Raw genomic sequence first — 21,170 nt, 5'->3', positions numbered from 1 at the left:
TTACTTTGTCTATTAAGAGATTATTACCATTGCTTATGTATAGGAGTTGGAAAGATGCAATTTGGTTGCGGGTTAAAGTGTATATGGTCTTCTGGTCTGTGCCCTGTTCTTAGACTTACATGAAATAAAAACAGAAGTCAGTGAAAACTCTGTGTTCCTGCCAGGTGTTCTGTGCCGGTCTGTTTAAGATATTTCTCTGTGGTGTCGTTATCTCCAGCAGACTTTCCCTGTATGTTGTAAAAATCCCAGTCATACTTATGAGATAGCACTCTGTTTCTGCTAGATGTTTTCTAGGCCAGATAGTGAAGTAAATTTTATTGCTTTAAACAGGAGCTTAAAGAACTTTGATCTGTGAAATAACTTTTCTTTCCTGGCTTAATGTCAAAACAGTTAAGCACTTGTCTGCCCAATTATACCATTTGCTATCTAGTGGTGCTGCTTCAGTGCTCAGGGGTCCACACTACCCCTTAGATTGTCACATGGATAAAATTAAATCTGGAAAGCAGGGAGAAATTTACCTTAAAAGCTTTACTTCTGTTATAAGCATTTGAACTTCTGGAGTGTAATATAGTTTTCTCCTTTGCCCTGTAAAAATAAGAAACCAACTACAAAGTAGTTAGCAGCTGACAGTGTGCTGGGGGAGAATCATGCTGTTAGTCATGACTTAACTTTAGTAAGTCCTTAAGTTTTTGTTTGTTGCCTGTGTTAGGATGCACAGATCAACATCTCAGAAGGAAAGTTTGTGCCTCACATGTGTGCCCAGAAGGAGAGTTAAGGTAATTAATAGAAGTTATTGTCTAGCGGGGATGTGTGGTAAATTCAGATGCTTGAGGGGCAATGAATCTTGGAAGAGAAGACAGTCTGTGAACGATAGTGCTTTATTCCATGTAAATTCTGCTGGAGGTGATGAAATTGGAGCACAGGGCTCAGTATTATTATTACTATTCTACAGTTCAGCTGGTGTGTGTGCAGCTGGTTGCTGCAGGACAGAAGTCACTGAGGCACTAGGAATGACATCTCTGCAAGGAGCTGAGCATGTGCTGAGCATGTTGCTGCAGAACATTCTGCACAGTGAATTTGTAGCCTCCTGTTCTTCTCAAGTGTTGAGTTTCCATTGCTCTCTGTAGGGACATGCAGCACTTAGGCAGGCCTTTAGGCAGGCCAGCGCTGCTGATCTCTTGAAGCCTCCTGAGGATTTCTAGGCAGCTGGAATGCCGGGCTGCACACCCCACTCCATGGCACTTGTGGCTTTATATAGTCAGAGTGTTCAGCCACTAATCTGTAGCAGATTTAATCTTGATGTACATTTTTAATGTATGTTATCCGGTAAGGTTGAATAACTGTGGACAAATGGGTGTTGTACCAGGAAGTAGTCTAATGCCTAATTTTCTTTGTAGACTATTTTTATTTGTGAGAAGGGCTCTCTAAAGTCTCAGTAGCAGGCTTTCTTAATTTAATTAAAGCTCTGTGGTATTTCTAAGCTCTATACAGGTGCAGACTATTGGCAAGTTGTGTTTACATCACCGAGTTGTAAAGCAAAACAAACAAATAATAAATGACCCATTGAACAGTTACATGCCCTCAAAATAGAAAGTTGTTGTAATTTCTCCTTTGTTTCAAAGGCTTTGCATTCTGCTCTTAACGTCTTCTTCTGTAACATGTAACGTTCTTTTTATATGATGGTGGGTTTTTTTTGGCAAAACCTTATCTTTGCTTGCAGTTCGCTCATTTTTCAGAGTAGCTCATCTTCCTGCTCAAGTCCCACAAAAAGTAATTTTCTATGTTATACAGCAAGCTGAGGATTTCAAAAGCACAAGGTGTTAAAGCTGATAAAAGCTTGAAGGTTGTTGAAGTTTAAAGTATGTGGATTTTTTTTCAAGAATTCAAATGTGCCTGCATTTATCTAGAGAGGGCTCTGTTTCTGAAGTTTCTTCATGAAGAATGGAAGTTTTGAGATTGAACAGACCAGTATATGATGAGATGAAATGCAGTGTCTACATGGCTCAAAAGCTGTCTGATTCTTGCTGATTTTACATAGTGACTGAGGAAATGCCTTTGATTTATTATGTTACTCAAAATACTTCATAGCAGTTCTTTTACAGTAAAATTGAAGTACTTAATTAAAATGAACCCCAGTGTTTATGGGTTTAGCAGCATTTGGGAGAAAGCTAAGGATGATGGGAAGTGGTTTATATCTATGTAAGACAGTAAGTCAAGAGGTGATCTGGAAATAGAATGTGTGTCTGTGTTCTCCCAGTCCCTGTAACATCTACTGAGTCTCTTTATTTCTGAGTCCATGCCACTGAGAAAGTTTCCCTTTTCGTAGTGACATCCAATAGTATTTGAATTCTATCAGTATTTTTAGTACTCTGTCATAAGTAATGCCCAGCTGATTGGGCAGTTTGCCGAAAACTCTTCCTGTAATCGTGTATAGTTACTATATGTTTTAATTAGCCAAAACAGGTGTAATGTTAGCTCTGCTGGTGAAAGCTTTTTAATGTTCCGTGCTAACTGGCCTGCTTCTCCTGATTTAAGTCCTGTGCTGCTTTAAGCCCAGTGCAGAACGAATTCTGTAAATACTTGGGTGATCTTGAGCACATGTAGGGTATTAGTCCGCTGAACTACAAAGTAGTGCCAACAAAGAATGTTGGGGGTGTACAGAATATTTTAATGCAAAAGGAAGTGTCTGAAATTGGTGCAAGGATTAGCAGCCTCGCTTTCCATGAGTACTTCCATATTAATTGCATTAAACCAGCTGTACTATGTTGGATAGGCATCTAAACATTTGTCACTTGTGTATGATCATTAATAATTCCTTTAGATCTGTTGTAGCTGCACAGATCTGTGTATAAACAGTAGATTGATGATGTGCTACTGCACTCACCTAATAACTCACTAGAGAATCAGGAGTCTGCATATCTCATTTTCTGTCTCTACTTGTATTAGCTTAAACTTTCCTTAACTGCTGTCTCAGTTGAAATAGGTTTTAAAACAAGTTATGATCTTTATAAATGCTTTCAAAATAATTTGTTGTGAAAGATAGTGTTTCTGAATCCTGACCTTCCATGAAGGCAGGTACTTTTGCATGGACATTGCTGATACCATATGAATTTATATGCAGGCTGGTGCAAAGTTTTGGATAATCTTAAACCTCTGTTGGGGCTTATGTGTCAAAATAAACAGCTGCTACTAATGGTTCAAATATATTAGGTGCCCATGTGATCAAGCTAGAAAATGCATATTTAAACACTATCAGGTATCTCAGGGAGATCAAGAATGGTGGTTAGGGAACACAAGATGACTGAATCTCCTGTTGTGTTTTAAATGTGTTTGTTTTAGTATGATGATGTGGATTTTTTTAGTTGCAAAACTGTTTCTCTCTTGTCTAATGGTGGAAGTGCTACTGCAGCTCTCAGTTTCCTCCCCTTTAACCCCGACAGATGCTGGTACCTTGTGTGTAAATGGATGTGGAAATCTGTAGGGAAAGAGTTACTTGTCAAAGAACTACGTTTTGGACTTTAAGGGATCGTGCTTTTGCTTGCTCATTTTTGTTTTCAGTTGGACAGAACCACTGAATATCAGAGCTGCTTTAACTCTAGGTAATCTGGATTTGGTAAAAATCCTGTTCCTGCCCTTTGTTCACAGCTCCTAGTCAGTACCAGATTTAGAGATTTTGATGCCGCTGGTAAGGTTGATGTTGAATAACTAGAATTAACTTTATAGGGTCAGTTGTGAAGTAGAGTTCTTGGAGAAGGTTCTTGCAGGTTAATTTTGATGCTATTAGCCAAGTTAGCTCTGAAGTTGCCTAATGTAAGATAGCAAAACTTGAAAGGATTTGTATTTTTCTGTGCAGATATAAAAATGCTGAGTATTGAAAAAATACATTTGTTTTAAATTTAGGGCGAGGAACTGCCTCTGCCAAATCAATAAAAAATTACAGTAATGCTCAATCATTGTGCATTTTAGTGTATTTTAAGAGAAAGAAAAGTGCAAAGATTGTACCCTGTTATTTAAACAGACATATCTGTTTTTGCATTATAACCTAGACTCTCATTTCAGTGCACTCCTTATGAGTTAAACATTATGGTAAAATACATATGACATCTTATGACCTGCTGCTGCTTTTTTTGCATATATGCAAGTCTTCAGTAGATTAGTGTTAAAATGCTGTCTAAATTGAGTATTTAAGTATATGGATATGTGCATTTCTTGCAAAGGCTAATGAGACAAATACTGAATTTAAATTACTTCAGGTTTTATTTTATGGTGAGTAAATGGATCAATAAAACTTGAAGACTAGTGGTCTTTGATATCATAAATGGCCTCTGTTTCATTTTCCTAGGGCCTTAAATATGTTCCTTGAGTGGCCCTGTGCACTAAAATAAAGATCTGAGTTTGCCCTGCTTGGTTTTCCTAATTCCTTATCTCCCTGTCATCATCCTAGTTGAAAAGTGTTTTGTTAATCTGATTTGAGTAGCTAAGAGGATTTGTACAGATCTCTGACTGTTGAATGAGTACCATGTCTTGGATGACCAGGACCAAAATGAAAGAAAGGTAAAGCTACTTTTTATGATAGATGTTTTAGATGACTGTTCAAACTACCTTATGTTTTTTTTTTAAGAGTATTGACTATTCATGAGAGGCATGTATTCTCTTAAGCTCAGCACAATAGTTTTCATGAACAGTAACTTTGCTTACTTTATTTAGTAAGATAGATTAATGAAACAAGTAATCCTGAATGTTGGTTATTTTAAAATTTTTTTTTATTTGCAGGTATGGGATAAGATATTTCCAGAGTAATAAGCATGGTTCAGCAACGAAAATGTGCATTATGTCACATTGTGTACAACTCAAAAAAGGTAAATAATTATTGCTTGACATGCATCAGTAGATATTAATATGAAATGTGAATGAGAAAGGCTTTAATTTTAAAATTGTGCCAAGTGCAATTTCCCTTTACCAGGAATATATTGCCCTAAGTCTATCTCAAATCAAAGAATATATTTCTGTGTGCTTTGGAGTATCTTTCTTGAAGTGAGCTGTGCAGTATGCCTGATTCTGAATGTTAAAAATAGTGAGGTCTTTGAGGTTTTTTATATTATTTTATAAAGGTACTAAAGTGAAAAGCACTCACATATTTGACTTAAATTGTGATATGGGAAGAATACTGTAATACACGATTTTATAGATTCCTTTTGGAAGGTCTGTGCTTCCATATGGAAGAACCAAATGGAATTGTGTTTTCCACATAACACAGCATGTGTTTTCATTAGTGTGTCAGGTTGGTGTCCATCTTCTGTGTGCTGTGTATTTATGCAAAATCTGCATTCAATCTGGGAGTTTCTTAATGGACCTTCATGTACTTTTTAGCTACCTGGCATGTGGAGATGTGCCATATGTTTTAATTCACACAACTCTTCAAGGTGGAAGATGTTCCCTTCCCTTTGCAGATAGGATTTCAAGGGCTAGAGAGGATTGTGATTAGTATCTGGTCTTTGAAGATTTCTGAACACTTTGGCTCAAACACCAAAGGAAAGTTAAATCATCTGGACTGCTTCCTTTTGCTGAGTGATGAATGTTTTTTCTCTTCTGGCAGCTCCCTTTCAAAAGTAAATAATTATAACAGTACTGTAGTTCATAGATCAGGGTTGCTGTAAACAACAAACTGACATGGACATCTCAGTTTCTGAAGTGTCTAGCCAAGTAAGATAGTATATGATAGTGAATTTACAGCTGTCTTACAATAGAATTGCAGAGAAACTGCTCAGATTGCACAGGGAAACTGTTTTAAGTACTGTGATTCTGAAGAATGGTATTAATGAGACTTTTAATTAACATGATTCTCAACAGTGTTTTGTCAAAAATCAGTCTAATAAACTTTGCTACATAGACTGTTATTTGATTTTCTTCTGAAATTCTTCTTCCATTGTGTTGAATTTTAATGACTCGTGTGTTCTTCTTGGGAAAGGTAACATAACTTCCTGCAGGTGTGCCTACTTGTGCTTTCATAGTCACAGAAACAGGAATGGCAACTACTACAGCCCTGCAGAAGTAGAGTACACCCTTGTGCAAGGCAGGAGAATTCACAAAAATGAGCTTTTCAGATATGATACAGCATTTTGTTTTGTTTTGACCAATTTTTTTTTTCTACATGTTGAAGGAGATGGAAGAACACAAGAGAAGCATGCTTCACCACAGAGAACTGGAAAACCTGAAGGGAAGGTATGAGACCAATCTTCCATCATTCCTCCCTGTGCCATTTTGTATGTCACTTTTTGGAAGGACTCCTGACCTATTTCCCATACAAGCTGAATTGCACAATTTATTTTTACGCTTCACATTAGTAGCGTGCCTTGTTATACACAGCTGGCAATGAACATATTTTCATGATGTCAGAAACCCAGGAGGCAAACAATGATGTGGAAGAAAGCTCACCTGCATTGCTTTGACTGCAGTGAAATAAAGTTACTTCATTCTTGGCAGTTTCATGTTTGTGGGGGGTATTTTTCAAGCACTAGATTTCTGCCTTTTACAGAATAATCAGAAATTAGAATTATGAACAGTGGTGTTTTTATTTTAAAGTTTTTTGGGGGTTTTTGTAAGTTTTCAATAATGTAAAAACAATTGTTGATCTTTTAAAGCACAATCGCTTGATTAGGAGATCTAACCATGCTGGCTGTTGTTTCCTTTAAGGTTTCCTTGTTTTATTTGAAACATTTGGAAAGTAGAAGGGGGGAGTTAAGGGTATTCAAACGTGATCCTAATAATAGGGAGTTAGGTTCCAACCAGACTACACTTTAAAGTGATTTCAGGTGTATGGATTTTGAGGTAGCCACAGAGATCACATACTGTCAAACACTTGAATATTTAATGTACAAATTAATTTTTAATTATCTTGCAGCAAAAACTGTAAAAAAATATAAATCTGTTTTCAACACCTCTTAAAGAACTAAAAGTAACCGTCTTTCCACTCTTTGAGGTGTGGGGGATTCATTTTGTGTAGACATCTGTCTCATACCCAAGGAAAAAAACCAGAATGCTCTCTGCCCTAGAAACTGGCTTTTGGCTTCTGGTCAGCTAACTTGCTGAGCACTTCTGTTCTGGACTGTTGTCTTCTGACAGTGATTCTGAAATTTCACTTATTTTGACATCTTATTTTGGGCCTTCTACTTTTTTTTTGGTTTTTTTTTAGTTTAGTTATGGCTCTGAAACACTAATTTCTAGAAGTTATATATTGTGTCTGCAGTGGCTTGCAAATGATTGGACAATTTTTGGTTTTCCACTTCATAGGACTGACATTAAGTTAAATTTCTTTCATCATCATTACACTTTTTATTACTAATGTAACTATCTGTCTTCATTACTCTTTTAGAAGAATGCACGGAAGATGCTTGTTCTCAAAATAATGAACTTAATTTTTCACTGTGCAACAGCAGCCTTGTTCTCTATCTTGTGCCCCTTCTTCCATTTTAATTTAATTAGAAGGTTTTTAGGAGTCTTTTACAGCCATGTACTTCAAGAAGAAAATGTGAAGCACAAGCAGCAGCCTCATGAGTGTGGCTGAATTGTGTAACAGATGATAGTACCATTAAAGTATGTGGAGTATCAACATCTTACTACCTTGAAACTTAGTATCTGACTAGAAGTCACTTTTCAGACTTTCTGTATGCAAGAGGTAAAGGAAATGCACACATTGATTCATCCTTTTTTTTTTCCATTTAAAGTTAGCTTAGTTTTCTCAAGGGCTAGAATAATTTTCTGGAATGTCTTAAGACTCTTCTCCTTTCCTTGAAGTCTTATTCCGTGTGATGTATAAGGAGAATTGGATGCCAAGTACAAAGCTGTAGCATATTTGGGTTTTGCTTGTTTTTAGTTGAAAGTGAAATGGTGCTCTTGTTACATGGGACATTGAGACTACAGTCTGAAGTATACACGCAGTAAATAAAGCTCTTGAGTGCTTTCATACTGAGAGTACTTTTGTTGTGTTTACCTCAAACTTCTTTTGGCCGCCTTGTTTAACAGCTAAGATTGTGTGGTATTCCTGTATGGCAGGGGAATGTGTAGACATGATCAGTGTGTGCCACAGAATGTGCTAGTTCTGGATAGCTTTAATGGGTGTAAGAAAAGTATAGAACTGAAGGAAATATAAATTCCCCTAAGGGTAGCTATCGGAACTCCTAGCCGGTTTATCTTCAATTAAAGCAGTTGTTCATAAAGAAAAAAAAGTGTTGTGTTTTTCTTTAGGCTCATATAGATTAACAGCAGGTCAAAGAAGTCTTGCCTTTTCAGCCTGTCAGTTGGTACAAGAACCACAGCTTTGTAATTAGTAACTTGCAAGTTAGAAGTGATAGAAACAAGTTCTTTGTCCTCAGTCCAGCTGTTAACTCACTGGCTTTGTTCAAAATAAATAAAACTTTGCATTTAGTTAATCAGTCTATAAATGAGGATGGTAAAAGTTTTATGCAATAATTGAAACATGGGTCTTATGAAGGATGTGGATTGTTCTTTAAAACCTTATTACTACCACATTAGAACCACTGGAGTGTGCTTCTCATTGAGAGTCCGTATGGGTGAAGTGGAACGTTATGTAAAAAGAACATCTTTTACAGTGAGAAGCCAACTTTCTATTTGCAGCTTGCCTTGTGTGATGACCTAAGTTAAAAATAAGTCTTATTAGCTATGCACAGCTGTGCCATTTATTTGTGTGAACAGGATTTTCCCAACGACATTAGTAAAATCCACTGGTTTAGTTATCTTTATTGCATTAAGATAGCCTGAAGTGCAAAATATATAGGATATGGGCTTTGAATATTTATTAGCCAATGTGAAATTTATGAAATTAAGTACACTTAGTTCTCGAAAACACAGGGTAAATTTGGAAGCTACTGACATAATAAATGAAATTTATCTTAATGTTTAATCTGAAATTAATTAGGCTGCAACATACAGAATAATTAAACAAAAAAAAATTCTCATTTTCAATACTTAGGCTGTTTAAAATAAAGCTGTCTCTAGGTGTGTCTGAATGACTACAGTGATAAAATATCTGAAGTATGTTAGTAGGGAAAACCACGGATATCCAGGATAAATAAAACATAGCTGCTGACACTTGATTAACCACTCTGATGAGGACATTGCCTTAATACCTTGAGTGAATGCACATCTTTTGATTTTTCTCTTTTTTTTTAACCGTTCACTAAAAATGAGGATTCGTGTTTGTCTTTTTCTTTTATGGATCCCATTTTCTTGACACTAGTAATGAACTGTGTGTTGTATTATGATGCTTCTGTTCTAAGACCTTTGTGTCAGGTGCTCCATGGGGACATACATATCTGCTTTTATGAATTAACTGGCAGAAATGAAAGAAGCACTGTGGAGGCAGTCAGTGAATCCTGTCTTGGTCCTGCTGTGTTATTTGCACTGGACTATGCTTTAAATAATTTTTATCTGTGTGGTTTTATTTTTAATCTGGTGAACATATTTTCCTTTTTAGGAAGTTAATAATGTACTTCTTTAACTCTGAATTATTGGAAGGCATTGTCGGAAGAACAAATGTTGTGGTTTTAAAAATCTGAATTTCTTAAAAAGAAAAAAAAAAAAGTTCAAGTTTTGCAGTCTTAATCCAGTAATATGAGTAAAGCCATTTGTCTGATACAGCTGTCAACTTTCTCCGGCTGAAATTATTTCTATGTTTTTTGAGACAAGTCCTCTAAAGTAGAAAGCAGACCTCATGCACACTTGAACCAAATAAAGTACAGGAAACTGAAGACACCCTCCCATCACTCACTGTGCTGTGGAGTCTTTGGATTCCAGGCAGCAGTCTCAGCTGTCCCAGTTTAGGTTATGTTGTATCAGGATTGGCTGTATCCATGTACTGCCTCCTCCCTTTTCTAAATTTCACTGGGGGAAGGCTCAAGGCAAGGATTAAATGTAGAAGCTGTCACCAGGCTTCCCCAGTGCAGTTGGCAGCATGGATGGGTTTCAGAGCTCCGGCTAGCTCTGGAAGCCTTTCATTCTGCCTCCTCGCTCACTATGTTTCCTCTGAATAGATTTTGAGTACAACAATTCAAGAAGAATTCCTCCTCCCACTTAATGTAGCTTTATTACCAAGTCTTTTACCTCTTGATTGTTGGAAAAAAATCTTGTGATCAAAAATCACCATCAAAAAACAAAACCTTGAAAGAAAAAGCCAGAGAATTCAAATAAGTATACTGAGCAAAGCCCAGTTGCCTTGAACTCAGGCACATTCAGAGGAAACAAAGTAAGACCAGAACTACCTGCCATGCCAGTTGGCAGAGTTGAAAGCCCACCCTCTGCCTCTCTTCCTAGGGATAGCAGCCATGAATGCCGGGTGTGCAGGGTGACGCTGGTGGGTTTGTCAGCATATGCCAAGCACATCTCCAGTCAGCTGCACAAAGACAACGTTAATGCCCATGACAGAAAAGAGGAAGAGAAAGAAGTGGCAGAAGAGGACGACCTTGACAAAGAACTCACTCAACTAATCAAGCAAAAGAAGGAACGGAACCGGTGAGTTTTCCTTTCTCCGCTTAGATCATAGAATTGCTTTTAACACAATTAGCATGCACTCCTGAGACTTAGGTGCTCACAAAATGTAAATTTCCTGTAGCCAGCATACTTGTGAGAGCAATCCAAGAGACCTGTGTGGATATCATAGTTTCAACATGTAAATGTGACTTTGCTGAATGTTTTTGTCCTGTTCCTCTACTACTAGTGTGGAAATACAATCATTCTCTATTATGGGTAAAAACACTCTTGAGTTTTGAGAACCCTAATGTTTTTATTTTAATATTTGATACCTTTTTAACTGAAGGCTTAATAAATGGACAGTAGTGCTAATACTGTTTATGGTGGAGGTTGTCTGTAGGAACCTGGCCTTTAAGAAACTGCTGCTGAACATGTTTTTTTTATAAAACCAATTGGATTATTCTGTAAATGTCAAGTGAAATCCCCTAGTCCTTGAATGAAATTTCTTACCTGTTGTATCTTGCTGCTTACCATTAGCTAAACATAGTTCCAGTGGCTCACTATGAAATAGAGGGCTGCAGAAGGTAACAAATATTGCCTTTTATTTTACGTGAAAATCTGCACATGTGCATTGCTTGTGTGATGTTCCAGTTGGGAGTATATTATTTGAATAGATTTATGGCATGGTGATGGTACTAAAGGGGCATATAATTTTTAAAAGAAGCTCTTGTGTTCTGTGGCTAGAAATTTAAATTAGTGTTTCCAGATGTTAAAATATGTGACGACTGTTAGGTAGGTTTTGGCATCACTCTGTTGTACTAGTGTGTCTCTGCACTGCACAATGGTAATGTTTTCATACTGGTTAATGTAGGTAGCAAAATTGTTACTTTTCCTTTTTGTTTTATGGAAAAGGAGTAATACTATCAGTGCAGTGTTGTTCTGAGGCAACTAAAACTGTAGAAAATCTCTGTCTGCTGGGTGCTGGTTTGGAGAGGCAGAAAACCAGAAGGTTTAAGTTACTAATTCAGCAAAATTATTTCCATTAGATCACGATCTAGTTGATCACAATCAGCTCTTAGAAATTGCTGTATCACTTAGATATTGTTGTTTTGAATTCTCATTTTAGAGCTCAGATTATTTTGCACAGTAGACTGTTTTCCATTAGAGAGTAGCTATTAGCGAATCTTTTAGCAGAACTGGAATGTATCAAAAACGTAAAGGGTGATACAATATGAATGTTCGGTTTACTCAAATCAATTGTTTTTGAGTAGTAGTGTGAAAATTTACTGTCTTTCTTGTCCAGGGATTTAGAATGGATGTATTTCTGTGATCAGTTCCTGGAAAAAACTTTTAATGAAAACTCCTCATTTGGTGGGATAGATTGCTGACCCTGGGAATAGCTGTAGCTGTTAAGGGAGCATTTATCTTTAAATGTACATGTGATAGTTTGCCACGTGTCTGTGATAAGTTGCCAAGCACAACTGCTATCCAAAGTGCAGTCGATAGTGCTGTTGGGAGGCTCATACAGACTCAGGATTGCATGCTGTGGACTGTTCCAGTCTCTTGATTAAAAGAAGACAAATTACTTTCGTATCTGAGGTGCATCTTCTGTGGATATTTTACATCTGTGTTTTAACTTAACCTTTATAAATGGAGCTGTCATGTCATTTGTTCCCTCCAGTAAGGATAATAATGGAGTTTTCAGCCTAACTTTCCTCTGTTTTCTATCAGTTCACTCTAGTTCCACCAGCAGAATAGTCTTCAGAAAAAATAATCTCACTATTGAGTTTTCTGTCTACTAAGATAGATCAAATTACAAAGATTCTATAACATTAAGAAACTTTATTAGTTTCTTATTAGTCCAATAGTAAATATAAAGGAATATTGTCTTTCAAGTTAGAGAAAAGTATTTGAGAATCAGTCTATTAACCTGTCCCTATGCCAAATCTTTTGTTCATGTGAGAGAAATTTTGAAATTATCACGTGTAAGTAAAGGTACAATGTTTGAAAGTCAAACATTAGTGAAGCTTGAAAAGCAAAGCTGCTAAAAAGTATCTGTTTCTTTCTACAATAAAGAATTTTTTAAAAATTTTCTTCTCAGTGCAAATAAAATTCATGAAGCTTGTGGACTGTTGGATTTTAGTATAATAGCATCAGAATTTAGGTTTTTCTCAATTCTTTTGTAGGCCAACTGAACCAAGTTGTGCAAGCCAAGAATTAGAATGTGATGATAGGAGATCACAGAGAAGGCGAGAAGAAAGAGCTGCTTACAAAGAAAGAGAAGCTTATGATCAGTTGTCGTGGCATCATCATAATGCATCACAAAGGGACTGGAAATGGGAAAAGGATGATTATGTTAGTCCTAGACAAGGCAAATTTTCACACTCTCAGAGGAATCTTAATATAAACAGACATTCAGGTAGTGCAAAGGGGCGCTCTGCGTGGCACCAGAATGTTTCAGGAAACCCTTTGAATCGACATAATTATGGGAATTCTGGAAACGCTTGGCATCTGAGTGGGCGGAGAGGAGGAGCGTCAAATTGGCATCATGGTGCCAGGGAAAGAAATTCTACTTGGCACTCAGAAGAAACGGGTCATTTTTCTAGCTGGAATTCCAAGAGTTATGGAGGAAACTGGAAGCCAAGTCCTCATGGTGCAAATGGCTGGAATTTTGGAAGCTCAGGAGATTCGTATTCATCAGAGCCAAATATATACAATCAAGAAAGGTCTGCATGGCAGTGGCCAGAGAAAGGCAATGTTCTGCCACATAGAAATCGAAGAAATAGGGGTGACCGTCTGGATTTTACTAGTGATGAGCTTGCTGCTGAGGGAGTGTTAGAATTTAGTACATTGAAACAACCAGAAAGCAAAACTTCAAGAGCCAGTGGAAAAAGTGTCAGTCCTTCCAGAGATAAAACATATCGCTGGAGTCCCTACCCATCCCAGAAAACTGCAGAGCAGCAACCACGCTCTGAAGATAATGTTTCAAAACCTTCAGAGAAAATGGGTTCTGTACTTACACCTCTTAGTGATTCATCAATGAAAGGAGAAACTTGTGAAGCCAATGTTAAACTTTCAAAACTTAAAAACGATGAAGCATCTTCCCCTTCTAATGGAACCTCTGATCACCTTGATTCTTGCAAGGTTATGGAAGACCCTTCCAGTGGCGAAAAGCCTGACAGAGATGATGGCAGAAGTAGTAGGATGCCATCACTAAAATCCCCCCTTCTCAATATCACAGATATGAAATTATCCTTGATAAAGCAAGACACGAACAGTCTCTTAAAAAATGTCAGGCTTCTGTTATCCTCAGCTAGTGGTGAAGAGCAGAATCATTTGAATGCGGTGAACTTGGAAACAAACAGTTTCTCCTCTTATTCATCAAAACTGCATGCTGCTTGTGTTGGTAACTTACAAGACAACAAAGATGTGCTTGCTGGTAATCTCAGAGAGCGTATTAATAACTTAAGTGAAGCAGAACAAAATCCCAAAGGTATCCAGTGCAACCATTCCTTGCAAAATGCTCCCTTAAGCTCTTGCAAAGATACAAGTGACCAGAATAGGGAAGAAACTGGGAAGGCATTGCCAGAGAAGGAGTTCAGACTAGATTCATTAGATGTAAGTGGTGATGATTTAATGGGAAGTGAGAAGTCAGAAGCAAAAGTTGAAAAGTTGGATTCTTCTTTACCCTGTGACACCCCTGAAGCTAAAACTACCACCTCTGAAAGGGAAGATGATAAAAAGCCATCTGCTTCAAGTATTGCTTCTGCTGAGCTAAAAAATTTTACATTTCGTATAGAACCCAAAGTTTCTTCGTCAAGCAGTCAGGACCATTTGCATGTGGATTTGAAAAGCTCACAGGACAAGGAAGGGAATGAAGAGTGTGTCAAGTCACGTGATCAATTTGAAATTGAAAGTTTTGAAAATCCTTCAGATAATGAGCTTCAAAAAGGAGGAAGCCAGTCAGGAGGCCTCCTTCTTCCAGATTTAAGCAAACTTGGCCTGCCTGCTTCTCTGCAAAGAGATCTGACACGGCATATCAGTCTGAAGAGCAAAGTCGGGACACATCTCCCAGAGCCCAATCTCAATAATGCACGTCGCATTCGGAATGTGAATTGCCTTCGGAGAAGTGAGACAGAGAAGGAGTCGGGGCTTAAACCTACCCTCAGGCAGATTCTTAGTGCTTCCCGGCGAAATGTTAACTGGGATCAGGTCATCCAGCAGGTAACCAAGAAGAAACAGGAACTTGGCAAAGGTTTACCAAGGTTGGTACCTTTCAGATCTAACCATGTCTCTCAGGGCATGCTGAGGGAGGAGGGTTATTTTTTCCCATATGTGAAATGAATTCCAGAATCCCTAAAGTAAGAGCTTATAATGAAGCTTGCTATGCCACGATCTTTGGCAGAGTTTTTTGAAAATGCAATTTTTTTGCAAATAATACAGAGTTTTTATTGATTGATGCTATGAATGAATTTCTGTCCATAGATAAGTAAAAGTAATCTGCTCAGAAAATATTCTGATCCATTCATAATGGTTGCTTTAATATCTGAATGTGGATGGTAACAATGTAGTTTCTGTCTTTTCTTTTGCAGTTCTAGTAATGGAAGAATGTAAAAATGCAATCAGGATGGGAACAATGCTATGACAGTTCCCTATTTCCTCATTTTTTTAGGACTACAAGAAATGCTTGTAGTGCTGCAAGCAGTGTAAATGCTCACTCTTCATTTGTTAATCTTTTATTCTGGTGCACAGTTTGCCTTTGCATTTAAGGAAGCAATTCTATAATACTGCATTTTTGAAACTTGCTTTAAACCTGAATAATTTGAAATGTCTTGAACAAATGTCACATTTGATTATTCCAACCTTGCTTGGGAATAATTTATAATAACATGATTTCTGACTTGAAAATCATGCTGCCAGTTCTTAGCCACTAAGTCTGGTTATGTGATACACAGGAGATGTTTCATTGTCAGATGAGCACAGAATACCACTGTAATGGGATTAAACTTACTGCTTAAAGCAGTAATCTACATTTGGGGAAGGAGGAGGCTTTTCTCTATGTGCAGCAGGCTTATAACTGGTTTGTTTATTTTTCTTTTTATCTTGTTAAAGGTTTGGCATAGAAATGGTGCCTCTTGTTCAAAATGAGCAAGAAGGTCTAGAACTCAGTGAAGAATCTGATCCAACTGCTCTAGAAGGATTCCAGTGGGAAGGGATTTCCTTAGTGTCTGGCTCAGCCAGAAAACGTAGCTTTTCTGAAAGCAGTGTCATAGCAGACAGAAATCCTTCTGCTTATAGCTTTTTCAGTGAACAAGCCAAAATTAAAGAAAGTGGGCAAAGGCAAGTAATTGCAGCCAGCCACCCACATCATATAACATCTGGATATGAGGCAAGCACTGACATTGAGGCTGATCAGAAAGAGGGGACACCATCCCTTGCTTTGTCACCCTTTATGTCTGAAAGAACTGAGGCCAGCAGAAGTTACAGCCTACAGGCCACCTCTGAGATCCCAGGCCACACAGAACAAGACCAGGAGAGCTCAGAGAAGAGAACATCTCTTCTTGAAAAACAAAATGAATTAGAGGTCTCGGAAGAAAATTGTCCAACTTCAAATAGTGCTTCACTTTTTGCAATGTCTAATAACATAGATGCAGCTACAGACAGTAGCTGCACATCTGGAACTGAACAGAATGACAGCCAAGGAATTGGAAAGAAGCGAAGAGCAACTGGAGTAAGTGTGCATTTCTGTCCAGCTTTGATCTGCTGAAAAGGTTCTTTCTCTGTCAGTGGTTATTCAGCTTTGGAATGATCTATGCTGGCAGGACTTTCCCCATCTGATAGTCTTGTACATTGATAATATCAAGTTCATTTTTTGTTTGACTTGATTTTCTTTAAATTTCTGCTTTCATAGTGTAGGACTTTTGATAGTTTTTTGTAACTAGTAGGAATGACAAATGCTCTTTTTTTGATTTGATACCTGGCATACTCTGTTGATAAACAAGAGCTGTTAAAAATTTCTGTGGAAGTACTAGGGTTTTAGCAAGAATCTTGGTGCTTCACAGCACAATTTAATTGGAAGGTAGCCTGTAGCAGAAATTTGTTTCCCTTAGATGTTTCTGGTTTTATGGTAAAGCAAGGAAATAAAAACATTTTGAAAAAATTACGCACCTAAAATTATATTCTTAAATCTGAATTTGTTTCAGAGTCTGGTTTTAGGCTTATCCAAAGGTTCAAAAAAATCTTGTTGATCAGTTTCACAGAATGGTTTTGCAGAAAGCAATAATTCTAATTCCTCACTGTTTCATCCTCTACACCTTCAACTAAAACTGTAGAGCAGAAACTGTAATTCAAGTGCAATCTTAAACATCTGAGCAGGAAGCAGGCTGTTGTCATATTTAATATTTCTTCTCAGCTGAGATGAAAACATGGCACTCTGTTGTCCTCCCTCTTTTGAGAGCTGAGCAAATGATGAGTTATGCAAGGATGTGCAAGCAAATGATGGATTCTTCTCTGTGCCTACAATAATGATTGAAAAGATGAAGGATGCTCAACTTCTTGATTTGGGCAAAATTATTCTTGTTACTTTTTAATAGATGATTTTACTTGCAGGAGGGATCTTCTCCTGAAATCCCTAGTCTAGAAAGAAAGAATAAAAGAAGAAAAATCAAAGGTAAAAAAGGTGGGTGAATATCATACATGTGTGCATGTGGTGTAGAGGCTATAAAGATCCAATAGTATTTTGACTTGGCTGAGGTAGTAGTTCCTTAATGTTACTAGGCTGCTTCTTGGGCTTTTACTGAAGTTTGTAGTGTGGACTACGAACTACTAATGTGCAACACATTCTTCTCTGAACACCTATATCTTAATTTGTCATAAGTTATTTCTAAGAGAAGGGTATGTGCAGCCTTTCTGCCTGCAGTTCATATTCCTGATTCTACAGATGGGACTTTTGCTTTCCCCCTCTACAGGGTGGTGAGGTTTGTTGCCTCTTTGGATGGAAGTTCTTAAGGGAGAGGTCAACACTTAATTTCCTTCAAATTTGCCATGCAGCTTTCCCTTTCTATTTCTGGGTGGTCTCACCAGAAAAATTGTACTCTGTTTAATTTGGTCTCTGTTCTGTTTTTGATATCTCTGACAATGCTTTTTACTTTTTTAATGTCCTTAGTGGAAATGAGTGTGAAATGCCTCTCTCCTTCATGCTCCTGACCAAAGAAAACTCTTATTCTGGCATTAGACAGATATTTCTCAAACATGCCTAAAACATCCTCATCACCATGTCTCAAAATGAATCATCCAACCATCGTGTTTTAGGCAGAATATTTTCTTTGATAACTAAACCGTTGCCTGGAGCTTTGAGCTCTGAAGATGGCTTTTGTATCACTTTTTTTTCCCCCATTATTTATTTATATTAACAGTTGTTTATAATATAGGGCAATAATATGACTCTTCTGTGGCAATGAATATTTGACTACTTGAAAAGGTGGGGGTTTAATCAGCCTCTTTCTCCAATGACCAGTGTCTGTTATAGAGACTAATAATGCATTCTACTTTGTAAAATTTCTTTCCCATTGCTTTGTTTTAATGTGATTGTTATTGTAGTAAATTTGCTGAAGGAAACTATAACCTGAGCGCAGTTAAGCAGTGCCCAGATGGAAGTTTGTTTGGACAATCTCTGTAATGCCAGAAGTCTCTGGGAGTAAAGGGGGATCTTTTACTGAGTACAGTGGTCAGAAACTCTTTCTCAAGAGATGGCAAACACCAGTCTCATGGCCCAAAATCATCTTGAGTAGTCAACTCTTTTTCAATCATTGGGTTCCTTTTCTCCTAAACAGCTTTTCCTTGGCTTTTGCATTCACGGAATAATTTAAATCTTGTTTAGCTTAAATTTGCCTTTTCCTTTTTGATTACATTAGTGGCAGGTGTGTATTTGGACGTCTTGCACACATGTTCTTCAAGAAAAGGTCTTTGTGGAAGATAATTACTTCATTTATTTAACTAAATCAGTGCTGGCAAAGCTGTGATGGAATTAATTACTAGAGTCAAGGTTGAGATTCCTTAAAGAAGAATACTTGACTTTGCAGTTTATCCACGTGGATGTGGCTAGTCCTGTCCATAAATACTCCTTTTTAGTTTGTATAATTATCCATGCTTGAATGCTTGACCTAATTTATGAGATTTTTGCATTCTGAGGCGGTGCTATTTGTTGTGATATCACAAGTAAGGTATCTTAATGTATGGTTCAGTGCTATTAGACTCCACATTTTATTTCTTTTTCAGAACGTTCTCAGGTAGACCAGTTGTTGGCTATTTCTCTGAGGGAAGAAGAGTTAAGCAGGTCTCTGCAGAATGTGGACAGCAGCCTCTTGCAGGCAAGGGCTGCCCTGAGGGCTGCCTATGTTGAGGTTCAACGGTTCCTTGTGTTAAAGCAACAGGTAACAGTGGGCTTTGGAAACTCTCTGAGCTTGAGCTTAGCAGCATGAAGAACTGCCTGTTAAATCAGTGGGACTGATATAAGCCACAACTGTTTTGCAGATAACCATGGAAATGAGTACACTGAGAAGTCAGAGAATCCAGATCTTGCAGGGGCTACAAGGTACAGGATACCATAGAGCTACAACAGTGCAATGCTTACTCTTATATTCTTTGAACTCAGAATCTTTTTAAAACTGTGTTTAACTTGAATCTGCTCATTGAAGCTACGAAAAATTGTAGACTTTCAAAATGAGGCCTTTATCGTCAAGTGTGAACTGTCAGTTTTGTTAGTTCCCTCTAGTGTCTTTTTTTTTCAAATTTTTCTTTTCCTTGACTCTGTGTCTACAAGAAATGAGCTCCTGGCACCACTAAATTTTATTGTAAAATAGAAATATTTTTGTTCTGTTATTTATTTGTTTGTTTGTTTCTTTAATGTATCACTTCTTTTGCCATTAGAAACATATGAACCTCCTGAACTCTCAGAGCAACTTTCCTGCAGTGCCCTAACTGAGAGACGAAACAGCAAATCTCAGATGGCAGCTGACTCAATTCCTTCAAGCTCTCTCCTGCCTGTTTTGGACACTTTGTCTTCCTCTGTACCCCCTCGAGGAGCTGCTGTTCCCATAACCGTGCCATCACCATTCCAGTCTTCTGGCAGTACACCTTCCAATACTCCTGACTCCTCAGTGCAAGTTAAACGAGAACCTGTGTCTCCAAAAGGCACAGAACTAAATGTGAATTCTGTACTCCAGAGCTCTCCATGTTCTCCACAAACAGAAGAGGTGCAACAGAATGATGGTAATTGTAGTTTTGCTTTGAGATAATTAGCTTGAAGAAAATAAGGAAATTATTTTTTTCCCCAAAAGAATTTAAATCGTGCCTCAACCTGCAGTCTGTCAGGCAGGGGTGAACTCTCATTAACTTGTGTAGGACTTTCTAGTTCTGCTTTGAAAATAGAAGAAGCATGAATTTGAAGGTTACATCCTCTTATAATAATTTAGTTAACTAACAAAATCTAAAACGGACACAACCCAACAAACCTGAGAACCTCCTCTGTAATTTTTGTCTTCTACTCTGTATCATTTAATGAGCACTGGTAGCAGAAAGTCTGCCTACAAAGGAAAAAAATGTGCCTGAAAACATTTTGTAAAAAGTTATGAACAGCTACATTGAGATTATTTTGTGTTCTTCTTGGGTTCTGCTAGATAAGCACAAAATGTATAATTTGTAATATTGGAAGTAACAGTCCATCTTCTACTAATTGGCCGTTAGGCACTATTCATTCATGTGAGGGGCATGGGAGCAACGAAGATAGGGGTTTACTTTTATCTGGAGGAGAAACTGCTGAATTAATTGAACTGCTAATGGGAGAGCTCTTGCCTCAGCAAAGTGAGATGTTAATGACTACAGCTGAAATAGCCAGCTCTTTATTTAGACAGTTAAAACCCCATCAAACTTGTGCACTGTGGTCAAAGGCTTTGATACTATTGGTAGTTTACTCTGCAATTTGCTACTGTGACTGAAGGTAAAAACTGAAGATTAAAAGCTCATCCCATACTTTCTTAAGAGTCTGTGAAGTGAAGCAGGGTGACTCTAATGTCACTTACTCAGACCTTGAACCTAGGTAATTTGAGAAAAACATTCATAAGATTGATCCTAGTTCAAGATAGCCAATACAATTTTTTTCCCCTCATGTTCCACCTTTCTAAGCATTTTTTTTTCCCTCAAGCACAAGATGAATGTTGGCTGAATTGAAGTTTACACCTCTTTAATAAAAAAAAAATTGTTTTTTTTTACTATTTTTAGTTTGCTTCAGCTGTAGAATTTTATATAAGTGGTGGGTTTTTTTAGTCACTATTGCATTTCCAGTATTACATTCTGTTGAAATACATTAATGCAGTATTTTGAGTTTTGCTTCATCTCTCTTTGGAGGATTTGACAAGGGATGTGAAGCTCTGGAGGTATTCACTAAAGTAAACTTGGGGAAGGGGAAGAATCAGCTTTTTTGTTTGTTTTCATTGTTAAGACTCAACTTTTAGGAAGCCACTACCTTTGCTTTCCTGTTTTTATTGGCATGTGCCATACTGTTATGCTTAAAAATCAATGATGTTTTTGTATCAGTGCTAATTTTATTCTCAGTTTTCCAACTCTAAGGAAAGATTTAGTGATCACTAGCTGCAGTGGCATGAAGTGTCTTGCTTGCAGAATCTTGA

General features: G+C 37.5%; 1 protein-coding gene across 1 annotated transcript in view; it reads left to right on the top strand.

Annotated features, from left to right (window-relative positions):
- The window catches only part of ZNF106 (zinc finger protein 106), a 40,195-nt gene that overhangs the window by 3,136 nt on the left and 15,889 nt on the right, over positions 1 to 21,170 (top strand). The window contains exons 3-11 of the mRNA XM_059473955.1: positions 4,774 to 4,859; positions 6,161 to 6,222; positions 10,330 to 10,527; positions 12,672 to 14,750; positions 15,598 to 16,216; positions 17,095 to 17,164; positions 18,763 to 18,917; positions 19,018 to 19,078; positions 19,414 to 19,755. Coding sequence (XP_059329938.1) covers positions 4,806 to 4,859; positions 6,161 to 6,222; positions 10,330 to 10,527; positions 12,672 to 14,750; positions 15,598 to 16,216; positions 17,095 to 17,164; positions 18,763 to 18,917; positions 19,018 to 19,078; positions 19,414 to 19,755 — 3,640 coding nt within the window. The 5' untranslated portion in view covers positions 4,774 to 4,805. The remainder of the gene's footprint in view (positions 1 to 4,773; positions 4,860 to 6,160; positions 6,223 to 10,329; positions 10,528 to 12,671; positions 14,751 to 15,597; positions 16,217 to 17,094; positions 17,165 to 18,762; positions 18,918 to 19,017; positions 19,079 to 19,413; positions 19,756 to 21,170) is intronic.

The sequence above is a fragment of the Ammospiza nelsoni genome, chromosome 6 (genome assembly GCF_027579445.1).
Source record: "Ammospiza nelsoni isolate bAmmNel1 chromosome 6, bAmmNel1.pri, whole genome shotgun sequence".
In the NCBI taxonomy this organism is placed as follows: Eukaryota; Metazoa; Chordata; class Aves; order Passeriformes; family Passerellidae; genus Ammospiza; species Ammospiza nelsoni.
The sequence above is the reverse complement of the archived record's forward strand: the minus strand, read 5'-3'. Positions and strand labels throughout refer to the sequence as shown.